Raw genomic sequence first — 13175 nt, 5'->3', positions numbered from 1 at the left:
TTTTCTCTTTCCTCCTGTAGGTTGTAGGCCTGGCTGTTCGCATGTGCCCGGGGCTTTCTCCCTCCTAATCGTCACTCCGCAACGGGACTTCTGCTCAAACGCAAACTGAGATGCTGCCACTAACCCCGGGAACACCATCTCTGCTGCTCCAATCTTCTCTCCTGAGACTTCTTTTGCTTTGTTTTTAAAACTGGCCCCTCCCTCTCCACGGCCTGTGCGTGCCTGAGTAACTGATCTCCATGGAGGATCCCCTAACAAATCCCCCCCCCCCCCCTAGAGCCACCTATGTGGATGCGACTTCTTTCTCTCTAGCTCTTCTGTGGGGTGGTACCGTTTTTGTTTGGGCGGGCCTCTCTCCCTACTAACAGCTCAGTGAAATCTATTCCCCACCCCCACCCTGCCAACCAAAGTACAGGGGGAGGGGTTTTGCTAGGCTGTTAACCTTCAGGAATCTTGTCCCATAAGAAGTGAGATGATTTCAGAGCTGCCCAGGGCCATACCCTCTGGAGGGGGGTGGTAGATACCCAAAGTCTTGTTACCATGAGACACTGGCTTGGAAGGACCGTGCACTCAGGGGCACACTCAGGAATGTCATCATGAAGCAAAAGGTGGGGGGTCTGTCTCCAAATAATTTCACTGATGAAAACGAAGCTTCTGCCCGTGCCCCCAACAACTTATTCTCTTTACATCTGCCCAGGGCAGATGGGAAGTACCAGGCCCTGAGTCAGCATTCATCAAGAGTGCTACCGACAGGGCACACACAGTCACTGCACTGGTTACCAAATGCAGATTCCTTGCCCCCCTCCCCACAAGACCTGAATTCAGGTCTCTGGCGACAAGCCCTAAGAACCCGCATTTCAGCCTGCTTTCCAGATAGCCCTGATGCACCCCAGTATTTGAGGACCACTTCTAAAAGCATGCGATGTCACTGTCAGTACAGGGCACAGGTTTCTCTTACCCCAGTTCTACCCGGAGCAAGAGCTTTCCTGGGCTGTAAATGAGAAAGCAGTTCAGACAAGTCTGCAGCAGTTACGGGGCATGCTGGGTGCTGGGGATTCCCAGGTGAACAAGTCCCACTGCCCTCCAGGAGGAGGGTATGGCCGAGGTTTAGTGGCTGCTGCCTCCACCCCCACCCCAACTCCCCCAGGCCAGGTATGACCAGGAGCAGCTCTGCCAAGGCCTTTCGCTATGTAATCATTCTCACTTCTTGGTGGGCTGGGTCCTCTGCTGAGCTTCTGAAACTGGCCCACTCCTAAGCTAATGTCATCCTAATTCTGACCAAGACCAGCGGGTCTATAACCTTTGTTTTTGTTCCTCTTTGCAGCATTAACAGCAGCAAAGTGGTACCCCGGTTTGAAAGGTTTGGCTTGGGCGTCCTGGAATCCAGTAATCCAAAGATGTAGCCAGCTGTGCAGTTTTCCACCAATTTCTTTTTTTTTGTTAAATGTGTTCCTAAAACAGCCAAACAACCACCACAGCAAAAAGCAACACTCTTCAAAATGTCAGCCACCTTCATAAGCCCTGCAAACCAGAAGCGTGAGTCCTCAATTCAGACTGCTCGTCCACAAAAAATACGTGGGTCCTGGAGATGGAACCACACCTGCTATTTCTTAAAATGACATCACCAACAACCAAACCTGTCCTGACAGGCAGCAAATGTTTACATGTACGTTCTGCAGACTGAACTCGAGGTTTTACAATAGGTAATAATAAAAACGAGCTGTGCAGTGGAGAACTGGCACCGTCGGCCGGGATGGTGAAAGTGGCCGTCCCCTCTGGAGCCCTTGTAGGCAGTGAGTCCACGCTGGGCCAGAAGGAAGAAAAACATGGATATTGTGGTTATTCTCATGGTAGGACAGGGACCGCAAGGTTTGACCTGGCCTCTGTTTCGGCCCTAAACCCTATCAGGGGGAATCTCCTTCTGTAGGGGTCTCCCCTTGTTCTATCAAAAGGCCACTGTCCCTTTCTCCTCCTGCAAAGGAAATCCTGGCTAGGAACCCAGCTGGGTTATGAGGGTCGGCAGTTCCCAGAGAGCTTGAGTTCACCTCTCACCCCTGTAATTCAGCCCATATAAAATCTAAATTAACATCTGGATTAATCCAGTGGTTGCTAGCCAGGGTTTCCACTTACTGTAGAGATGTTTTCTTCATGAAGCTCCCAAGGAGGCACCAAGGAGATGGGGTGCAGGGCCTTGACTTTTTAGACACATCCCAGTCCTGACTGACATTCTTGACCCCAGAGGTAAGGCCTAGCCCAGCAGCTGTGTATACCAAAAAGGCTTGATCCACGAGAACAAGGAAGGTCAGTAGAGGGAGTAGCAGTAGTGGGTCCCTGAGCCTACCCTCCCAGCCACAAGGCGACCTGGCCAGCCCCTTAGAAATCATCATCAGTCATCCTAAAGTTCCAGAACTGCCTACCACTCCTCTCCCCCAGTCCTGTTGAAACCCCTCAGCCCACTCCTGGCTTCTCCACTGTCCATGTTCAGAGCTAAGATGGGAGGCACCCCTCCTTTCATTTAGAGCCACCTAGCAAGCCCCCCAATCCTCAGCCTTCCCAAGCACCAGGTCAGGCCTTTTGCTTGTATCCATTTAACCAGAAGGTGGGGCTAGATTTGGGAAGGTCCATGATGTGAGACCATCCTGCCTATCTTCACTGGAAGCTGTTGCCCAGAGAAAAGTTCCAAATGGCAAAGAAGCCCTTCAGGGGACATTGTCATTAGGCTCCAAAACCAGAAATGACCAAGGGTGATGAGAGTAGTGATATGGTTGGATTCAGACCCAGAACCTACGTCCGTGCTCTGAGCTGAGATGGGGAGGCATGTGGTCTTTCCGCCCCTTTCATAGACCCACTAGCAAAGCTCCCAATATTCAGAGCCCTCCCCAAAGTCTGGCCAAAACACCGTAAGAGATGGGCCACTGCCTAGAAGCCGTGGGCTGCCTTCCCCTCTCCAGGCCAGGCACCCAATGACTGACCCTTGCTTGGGGAACACCCTGTGAGACATCACAAGGTACCTGGGCCACCCGCTGCCCGTCAGTGCCCCTGCCCGTCAGCACTCCAAACATGAGCACCTTACCCTTTTCCGGTCAGGATGTGGGGAAGAAGTCAGGAGCCGGAAACCAGTTGGATTCAGCTCCATGTGGTTTTTTTCTCCTCTGCCGAGACTCTTCATTTCTCCCCATTGTGCCTTTGGCCACCCCTGTCAACCATCTAATGAGATAACTCCCACCCAAAGCCACAAGGTGTGTGACTGCCACTTCTGGCTAAGTCAGCTCCTCCCCACAGGTCTGCACCTTCCCAGGGGCTACAGTTTGTGCCTCTTGAGCCTTAACCTTTCCCCTCTGAATCCATGGTCATGCTGGTGAGCCCAAGGATTGAACAGCAGCTAAGCAAGTCGGGCTCAACTCCTCCCCAGTGCTGACACTCAGCCCACAGAAAGTCAGTCTGGGTTTTGTTTTTTGTCATGTGTCACACTCACGGGTCAGTTTAAGAAGCTTTCATTGAGCACTTACTGTGTTTTGTGCAAGTGCTGGGGGCCCGGCGATGGGAGTGGTCACAGTCCCTGCCCCTGAGGAACTGACATCTGCCAGAAACCCCAAGCATAGAGCTGAGGGACATCCTCTTCTTCTCCAAGGCCCCGGGCAGCCTCCCTGCCCTCGGCCTGAGCCTCTGTTCTGCCTGTTGTGTAAGAGAAATGCCTGAGAAAATCCCCCATGTGGTCCCCCTCTTCCTCTATTTAAGTGACTGTGAATGAGGTTAGGAAGACATGCTTGCCCTTCCGTGTGCTTTCCCGTCTACCTTGGGCACACATAAAGGACAGCAGATACTGTGAATTCAGCCCTCACGGCCAATTGTGAAGGGGATAGAGAAGCTGGGAGAGCCTCCTCGGTGAGAGCTCTGGAGGCTGCAGAGGTCCCCACTGGAGTCTGAAAGTGGAGCCCAAGCTTTGGTTCTTCAGGAACCTCCCCCATCCCAGTTCCCTGCCTCACCTCCAAAACTCTAGGGTCTCTGTCCCTGCTGCCTTTAGCCACCAGAGTCACAGCCATTGGGTCTCCATCAAACTTGAGGTCTCAAATCCCAGTGAGTTCCCGGTTAGTCATGAGTGGTGTGCAGCAGAGTTAACCTCTCCAGGGCACCAAATCACAGATGTATGCAGGGCCCTGGAATCCCTCTGCCTTCCCATGGCATTCTTTCCAGTGATCACAGAGGGGAGTGCCACGCCCTGTAAACTCTGTTCTGTATTGATTCGGGAGCTGGCGGAGACATAAATGTGAAGCCGGATAGGGAGCTTATGCAATTCTGCAACGTTAGCCAGGAGTTCATCAGTGTGTGAAAACCCAGCATCTCCTGTGGCCACAGGGCACGCACTTGCTTTTTTGAATGTGATGTAAAATTTGTACAGTAAGTTTTTATATTTTCTATCAACTGCATTTGTCTTCCAGAAATGCTATTAATTTAAATTAAAATGGTTAGTATTAATGAACGTGCTGTATCACTTTTTGCCACTGGCAAGAACACACCCTCTGTGCCAGGCCAAGCCTGGGTGTCTGGAGTTTGAATAAAATTGTACCAAGGTGTCCAGGGCTTGTGTCTGCTTGGGTCAGTCCAGATGAGTGTCGGGGACCACTCAGATGGATGGCGTGGGAGAACAGGAATGGAGGGATCAGGGTGTTAGGACCCCCTCTGGGAGCGCTTTCCAGAGAAAGAGAAGTTATGCCTGGACCTCAAAGGCAGATATTTCTAAACAGATGGTGGAATGGAGAAGGGATAGTATCAAAGGTCATCCAGCTCCCAACGGTAACAGCTGGTGGGCAGACCCAGACCTGGTCAAGTCTCCTCAGCTGGGGGTGCCTTTGCCTTGCAGAAGCCTTGGTGGTGTGTGTGTGGGGTGAGGGGAATGGTCATTTATCCAAATTTATTTCTTGGAGCCCCTCTTTGCCAGTTACATAGAGAGAGGTGCTCCGAAGGTTGGAGTAAGCACAACAGATGGAGACAAGGAACCAACATTTGTGGGACCCCCTACTCTATGCCAGGAAGGTGCTCCCTACACATCCTCTCACCTACATCCAAGCCTCACAACAGCACCATGAGGTACGAAGCGCTGCCGTGTTTCAGTGGAGGAAACGCACAGAGAGGGTAAGGTGTTCACCTACGATGGCACAGCTGGAAAGTGGCTAGTCCAGGACTTGGACTCCAGAACTGCCCTCTCATCAGATGCTGGGAAACTTATGTCAGACATTTAAAAGATGGTGCTAAGTGCTGGAATACAGATTTAAAAAAAAAGGTTGTACCTTCGCCTTCAGCCATGAGCCAGTGAATAGCCTGAGGAAGGAGTCCCTCAGTCTGCCGGGCCATCTTCACGGAGGAGGTGGCCTTGGAGCTGACTTGACATGTGAGTAACATGCCTGGTGCATATAAGCAAGAGCAGGGTGTTCCACCCTGCAGGAACATCACATGCAAAGGCTTAGAGGTCTGGGAACACACCGTGGGACTGGGAAATCATGAGTTAGTTCAGCTGTTGCAAAATTAAACCCGGGGTGTAAAATGAATCTGGAGAGGATATTGTAGGTGCCAAGCCACTGGGTTTAAGCTTTAACATGGCAGCCCTGGGGAACCATTGAAAATTCTTGAGCAGAGGAGGGCCATAATAAGATTTATATTTTAGCTATAGAGGATGGATTGGGATGGGGCCAAAGTAGAGGCAAGAGGGATAATGAACAGCTTTGATTGGATGTAAGGGAGGAGCGAGCATCCAGGATAATTCCCCCAAATGCCTGCCTTTGTGGCTGATGGAGTCATTCACTGAAAAGGTAAGACAATGGATGAAGAGTGGTAAAGGGTTCATACCTGGGGACCATCCAGGTGAGATCTGTGGGGGCAGAGGGATGCTGGGAAAGGAGCCTGGGAGACAGGGCTGAACAGGTAGACTTGACAATTAGCAAATATTAACAAATATTCAAAGCCATGAGAGTTCATGAGATTAATGACCACTTCTCAACCCCCGCCATCACTGGAGCATGGGTTTCATTGCCTTGAGTGGTGTCTTTTCCTAGAGCCAAGGGGAAAGGGACACATTTTTTACACCTATCAAAAGTGGGAAGGAGACAAGCTAGACTAAGATGCCCGTGCATTTTATCCACTTATGCTCATTACTTACCTGGCCCCTGTAGGCAAGTGAGATATTCAAAATATTGACACCCACCAGCTGGAACGGATACAAGTTGAAAATGGTGCAAACTGGCAGAGTATCTGCCCTTTTCTGAAGGCCGGCGGTTCTCCAAATGGGATCTCGGGGCTGGTAGTATGACATCCTTTGCAAACTTGTTAAAAATAGAAATTCTCAGGCCCCGCCCCAGCCATATAGCATCAAGAACTTCTGGAGTAGGGCCCAGGAATGGGGTAGCGCTGGGAGGTGCTAAGACCCTGCCTCTCCTATGCTATACTGTGAACACAAACGGGAGGGAGATGTAATCCAGTGATTACCAACCGGGGTAGGATGGGGGGTGCATGCTGGCTCTCCAGGCAGTACTGAGGACTGTGTTGGGAAAAAATTATGAAAGTGGGGGTAGGAGGGACGACAGAGGAGAGGTGAGCGTAGCTGGGGGCTGAGGGGTCAGAAGCTACAGGATAAAGGGCAAAGGGCAGGGTGAATTCTACCCAGGGGTCCCAGTCTAAGGTCCCAGTCTAAGGCCTGGTCCCCAATGAAGACAACATCTTAAGCCGAGAGACAGAGAGGATGCTGGGAGGTGCAACAGGCTGGCATAGAACCAGAATGTGGGCTCCAAAAGTTTACACTCTGTAAAAAGGATGCAAAAGACTTCAGTTATCAGTTTATTTTTTGAATGTGTTAGAGGTTTCCACCTGCCAGATTTAGAATATCACACAGGGAAGAGGGCGGCTTATGTGGGTGTGTCTGCCTCATTCCACTTTCCAAGTAGGAGGTAAAATTTGGCCAGCGAAGCCGTCATCAATACCCAGGCAAGCTGAGAAAATGCTGACCGTGAGAAACAGACACGCAGGCAAGGGACCATGTACCCTCCCAAACAGAGCTAGATGGTTCAGCTGTGAAGGTCAAGTGTGGGCCTGTGCTCACATGCCAGGATTACCTGCATGGCAGAGGCTCCTGAGTTTTTAAGCGCTGATAGATTCCCTTCAAGGAGTGTTAGCTGTACAAATGAATGAGCAAGGGTAGGAACTAGGAAATTTAATCATTGACTTTGGAAATGCAAATTGGGCTTTATTGATTCCCCTTTCACTGGACACATGCCTCTACTTGGATGAATGATTGATTTGGCAAGTTTAACTTGGATTGTTGCAGGAAGTGACACCTGATGGAGGAATTCGGACCCTCAGACAACTTTGTTTAGAGTAAGGAGAATTTATTAGGCCCACGGAGCATGTGGGGTTAACAACTCCATGCACAAGCTCACTTAGTTGCATTTATTACAGCTTATATACTTTTGCGGTGTCTATGCAAGGGGTGTGTGGTTCCTTTGTCTGAGGTTTTACATGTCCCTCCTTACTCAGAGTGGGGAGGGGGAGGTTCAGGCTGGAGGGCTGCAGGAGAGGAATTTCTAGACCCCTGGTCTTACACAGGTCGTTTGTCTTGTAGAGTCTGAGACCTTGGTGTTATCAGCCCTATTATTGGATTCTTGAACCAAGAGACAGGACTCCTAGCTTACAGACAGGGAGCAGCACTCATTGATGTCGTGCAGCGGGTTCCTTATCCAAAACAAAGGCTGAGCTCTAACTGTAACACAACAAACAGTTCCACACCATCTTGACCTTCATACACAGCCACAGAGATAGGCAAGGGGCTGCAGAATCCTTGAGGTGGGGGATGCAGCTGTGGAAAACATGCTAACTGAAGAGCATAGGGCAGAATGGGGGAAGAGAGAGAATTTTAACCAGCTAAATTGGTTATTTCTACAGGCCCTTTCCTTTGCATTTTTTTCAGATGCCGCCTCTCCTCCCTTATTTCCCCCTTTGAGACTTTAGACATTCTCTTTTTATGCTGGAGTCTCACATTTTCTATCTAAACTATCTTAGGGGATCTCCTGATAGCGGTGGGTAGAAGTATATGTGGGCTGCAGCTTGCTGCTGTATTATGCCTTTTAAGCTTTTTATTAGCAGGGGCAGCAGACATGGCCCTATCAGGCAGATTTCTAAGAGTAGTAAAACTGCTCCTATTAAGGTTTTAAACCCACCAAAGGCCGAATACTATCCCCACAAAAGGCTATTGGGGTTCTATTCGTGCTATACTTGCATGGGCACATGTGCCAGTTTTGTTATCTTTTCAACAAGATTCTCAACTGCCTGGCCCTTGTCATCTATCTACAGACAAAAGTTGGTGAGATCGAATTTTCCACACATGCCTCCTCTGCTGCTGTTAGTCCAGTGCCAACCTGTTCTGGTAGATGGCATTTCTTACCTGAGTCTATCGATGTGCAAGTAGGGTCGGGGCTCTCCCAGTCTCTTTGGTAATGATTTCAAGACCGCCTGCAGTCAGATAGTCCCATTTAACATGTAAAATGGGGGTACGGTGTCCCCAAGATCTATCTTCTGCCCAAGTGGCAGGCCCATAGTATTGGATTATTTGCTCTGGGGACTATTCATCATCCTTCCAGTCCTCTATTTGGAGTTCTCTTTTTACCCATTGTAAGGGTTGTGAGACTGGGTAACCAAGCAGTTCCCCTGTTTTCAGAGGTAAGAGGAAAAAGGAAGGCTTTATAACGCCAGTTACACAGCTCCTTTCCCAATTTCTGGGGAGGCGGATATAGACCTTGTCTCCACAAATCCAGTAAAGCCCATGTGAGGCTATCTAGTCTCGGCCCCTGGGAATCTGGCCAACAGATTTCTCTCTATCCTGTTTCCCTACCACACACTCTGTTTGGAGGTTGCATTATAATATCATTGGCCTATACAAGTTAAGTTTCTGACTGGCTCTGTGAGATTTCCTCCACCTCTAGCTAGGCAGTATTGTCCTATAATAATACATTCTCTGACCTCCTTTGGTAACATGGATACATAGCTCACAGTTCTTTGCACCAATTTTATCCCCAAAGTCTGATTATAGGGATCCCCATGATGAAATTCCTCCAGCTTCTGCTGTGTGTAGACTGACCAGCTTCCAGGGGTGGCCAGAGGAGGGCCGATGATCTCAGGTGGATTTTCTGCTGCCTCCAGAATGTGATCCGGAGCGGCTGATCAAGAAGGTGTTCTGCAGTTAAGTGTCTCAGTTCTCTAGAGACGCTGCTTTCTTTACCCAGGTGTGGTGGATTCACAGAGTAATACCTGTAACTTTAATGGTGAGAGTTGCTAATATAACAAGTTGAGAGCCTATTTAATTTGGCTGGAATGGCTCCTTTTTCTAATCCTTAACCTATATTTCTTCTCTTGACTAAAAGGGGTGAACCTAATTCCCTAGAAAGGAATTTAATTAAACTTTAAATAAATTAAAGTTTAATTTATCTTTTAAATGAGAATTATATTACAATAGCTAGGAAAATAAGCCATTTATGATCTGAGTCTTCTGACTGTGACTCCAAATTTATTACAAGTGCCTGTGTATAAACTCGAACAGTGTAAAAGTGCATTTCGATAACATCTTCCTTGTTCACATCTCCCCTCTTTATTCCGGCCAGGACTACTTTGGAAAATATATTGTTATGGTTATTGGTATCAATCCCTCAGTAAGTCAGTCTCAAGGACAGGGCAGAGAGTGATATCTCCAGGCGCCAGCTGCCTAGGAGAAAATAGCTCCCAGGGCTCCCAAGAAGAACAATAAAACAATATTGCCAACGGAGTATAGATAACGAAACTAACTGCCAACATCTGCTTCTGTACGTACACCTACTTGCTTGCTGGAGGGGGTTTTGGGACTTTTTAAGCTATCCCCTCTGGAAACTTAGGGCCGATTCTCTAGTGGGGAGAATCAGTCGCCAGCCGGCTAATCAAGGCTCATAATTAATCTCAATTGGCTCCGTGGGTCTTAAATTTGAACATGCCACAACATAAACCTTTTTCAAAGGGTTAATTCTGCCAGCCAGATCCAAACACAGAACTTACTAAAGGTCTTTCTCTGCTGACTGAATACCCTTAAATCTCTATTTTTCCTAAATTTTTACTAAAATAGTTGCAGTTACGCCCTCCCCCTGCCCTTTTGTACTGGGGTGGTGGGGCAGAGGAGAGTCTCTCGAAAAGGATTTTGTAAGGGGAGAAGCCTAAAGGCCTTGGGGTGCATGATGGATCACAGTGAACCCTTTCTGAGATAGGATGACCACTGTCTTTGCAGGCAGACCCAGAAACCCCTTAACTAATTTTCCTGCTTAACTCTTTTCTAAGAGCCACGCACCCCCTTATTATCTGTATGGATGTTGAGGGATGGGAGGTCTCTTCTTCGTAAGTATCTGCTTCCTGCTGAGAATGGCTATAGTCCCTGCCCACTGGGGTTTCATGGAGCCCTTTCCCTTTCTGCTTCAGTCAGGGTGGGGTCTTGGGTTTCCTGCTGAGGTGTCACCTTAGTCCCTAGGCAAGGAAAAAAATTCTAACTAATTATTTAAATTATATGTATCTATTAATTTGCCTATTGAAAGCACATAAAGGGAAACAGGCTTGGTTAATATATTCCTTAAAGAGTAAAAAAGACTTTTGGCTTAAAGTCCCTTCCCGTCTCAGACTCCAAGGGCCCTGCCTGGCCTAATAGTATTTCTGCTTAACAATGGGCTGATGACCCTTATCAATAGCCAGAGGATCTGAGTCACCAGGGCAATTACCAGATTTTGAGGGAGAGGGCCTTTTTCTATAAAGAAAGGAGGGAAGAAAACTTAACTAGGTTTACTAAAAAGATTAAGAACTCTGCAAGAGATATCCTGTATTATTTCCTCCCTCTTTTGATGAGTTTCATATCTGAAACTAGCTTAAGATGAAGTTGATTGCTTTTTTGATTTAAGAAAATTCTTCTCTTGGCTTTGGTTTTAACATAAGAATAAATAGTTCTTCCATTAATAAGTGTTAGAGCTGCAGTGCAATGTCATATTATCTGAGATGTTAAAACATTAGTATACTTAGTAAATGTTACACATTTTCTGCTGGTGTTATAGTAGACACTTTTAAAGAAAGCAGACCCTTATCCTTCCTGAGTTTCGGGTGGGCCCTTTCTGTTTGCACTGAGGGCTGACTTTCAACAGATTGAGGGAAGGTAGTTGGCCTGCTAGTAGGAAACTCTGACATAGAGGCATGTTGTCTACGAATGGTTAAGCCTTAGGTTCCCCACAAATGTGCTTTGTGTGGAGGGCAATGTCTCTTTTAGGGTCCGATTCATTCATTCTAGCTGGCACGAACTTTGGGGCCGGTAGGCACAGTAGAGTCTCCATCACAAATTTAGGTAGCTAGCCAATTGCTGCAAAGGCTGGCCTGTCATCCAATCCTAAAGTTCCAGGGAGACCAAATCAAGGAAGAATTTCTTCTAGTAGCTTCTTAGTAACTACTAAGGCAGTCTCTTTCCTGGTAGGGAAGGCCTCTACCCATCCTGAAAAGGTGTCTATAAAAACAAGTAAATATTTGTAGTCCCCACAGTCGGGGTTACCTCAGTGAAATCTACTTCCCACTGGTCCCCCAGACAAGTTCCTCTTTCCCTATGTCTAAGTTCTTCTATCTTCCCCTTCTTTGGATTAACTTGGGCACAAGTCGGGCATCGTGAGGCAATCTCTTCTTCAGTTCTTCACCCTTCTAACAAGTGAAAATGAGTCTAAAGCTTGGAGCATCTTAGTTTGCCCGAGGTGTGCGGTCTGATGTTGTTGCTGGAGGAGTGTCCTTCAAAGGGCCCGTGAGAGCCCAAATTTTCCATCTGGGGTCGTCCACCACTCCTGCTGGTTCCGAGTGGCTCCCTTGTCTTGAAAATATATGTTCTCTTCCACCGTATAGATTGGAGATGCAGGCAGTACTGGATAAAGGACAACAGTCAGTAGAAGTGGTAGGGGCCCCACTGGCCTTGTGGTCACTGTTCTTGCCTCTGCATTGGCTCCACGTTTCCCTCAGCCTCAGGACTATTCCCTTTTTGATGCTCTTTACAATGAACAATAGCAAGAGCCTTAGGCATCTCTTCAAGTAAGGCTAAGATCTCCCCCTTGTTTTTAATGTCTTTCCCAGCTGAAGTCAGACGCCCTCTTTCTTTATAGATGGTTCCATGTACATGTGCAGTGGCAAAGGCGTATCAGCTGTCAGTGTATATTGTGACTGCCTATCCTTTCCCCATCTTAGTGTCTCATTGAGGGCGATAAGTTCTGCCTTTTGAGCAGCAGTCCTATGGGGAAGAGGTTGTGACCAGATGGTGCCAGCTAGAGTTACGACCGCTGCCCCAGCGTACCTTCTTCCTTCCTGCATGAAGCTGCTCCTGTCCATGAACAGAGCTTCATCGGCCTCAGACAGAGGGGAGGCTTTGAGGTCTGGCTGCGAGGAACACACAGTGTCAGTGAAATCTGTGCCGTCATGAACAGGGTTCTCAGGGTCTGAGTCTGGCAACAGATTGGCTGGGTTGACGACAGTCGCTTTGGATTTTAGCCATACATTTGAGGTCATCCGGTGCCTCCCTGTTGTTGAACACTTTCTGGGCTATCTCAACAAGTTGGGACAGGTTCATCCCTGCAAAAACTTCTAATTTTTTGTAATTTACGCCGGATATCAGGGGCTGCCTGAGTAGCAAAGGCTATATTAATTGCCTGCTGGTTCTCAGGGGACTCAGGATCAATGGGGGTGTATACCCGGTACACTTAGTTCAAGAAACGCTCCAGGGGATTCCTGAGGTCCCTCCCTGTATAACTTCAGTTACCTTAGAAAGGTTAGTTGGCTGACGAGCAGCCATCCTAATTCCCCCAATTAGAAACTGGTGGTACCAATCTAATGCCATTCTCCCTGCCTGAGAATTGTGTCCCCAGTCTGGGCGGGTGGAGGGAAATTCCTCCTCCATCTGTTCCCCTGCTTCCTCAACTCCCCTTCTTCCCGCAGCTATCTTTTATGTTTCAGTCCTAATGTGTCCGCGTTCTTCTGAGGTCAAAGGGGGTAATTAAAAGCTGTTGCTAATCATCCCAGGTGGGGCAGTGAGTCTGAAAGACACTTTGTAAGAGTCCCATTAATGCCTGGGGTTTCTCAGAGAAAGGCGGATTCTGTACCTTCCAGTT

At 48.2% G+C, this 13175-nt stretch overlaps 1 protein-coding gene across 5 annotated transcripts in view; it reads left to right on the top strand.

Annotated features, from left to right (window-relative positions):
* KSR1 (kinase suppressor of ras 1) overlaps positions 1-4574 on the top strand; it is a 145944-nt gene extending 141370 nt beyond the window's left edge. For 4 of the 5 annotated variants that reach the window (XM_036223735.1, XM_036223737.1, XM_016119178.2 and 1 more), the window contains one exon: positions 1325-4574. In XM_036223735.1, the coding sequence (XP_036079628.1) occupies positions 1325-1403 (79 nt within the window). In that variant the 3' untranslated portion in view covers positions 1404-4574. Of the gene's footprint in view, positions 1-20; positions 795-1324 lie in introns of those variants that run through there. The other variant, XM_036223738.1, reaches the window with a different exon arrangement.
* The last annotated feature ends 8601 nt before the right edge of the window (positions 4575-13175 follow it).

This window comes from Rousettus aegyptiacus, unplaced genomic scaffold (assembly GCF_014176215.1).
Source record: "Rousettus aegyptiacus isolate mRouAeg1 unplaced genomic scaffold, mRouAeg1.p scaffold_m13_p_6, whole genome shotgun sequence".
NCBI lineage: Eukaryota > Metazoa > Chordata > Mammalia > Chiroptera > Pteropodidae > Rousettus > Rousettus aegyptiacus.
This window is presented reverse-complemented; position numbering and strand designations above follow the sequence as displayed.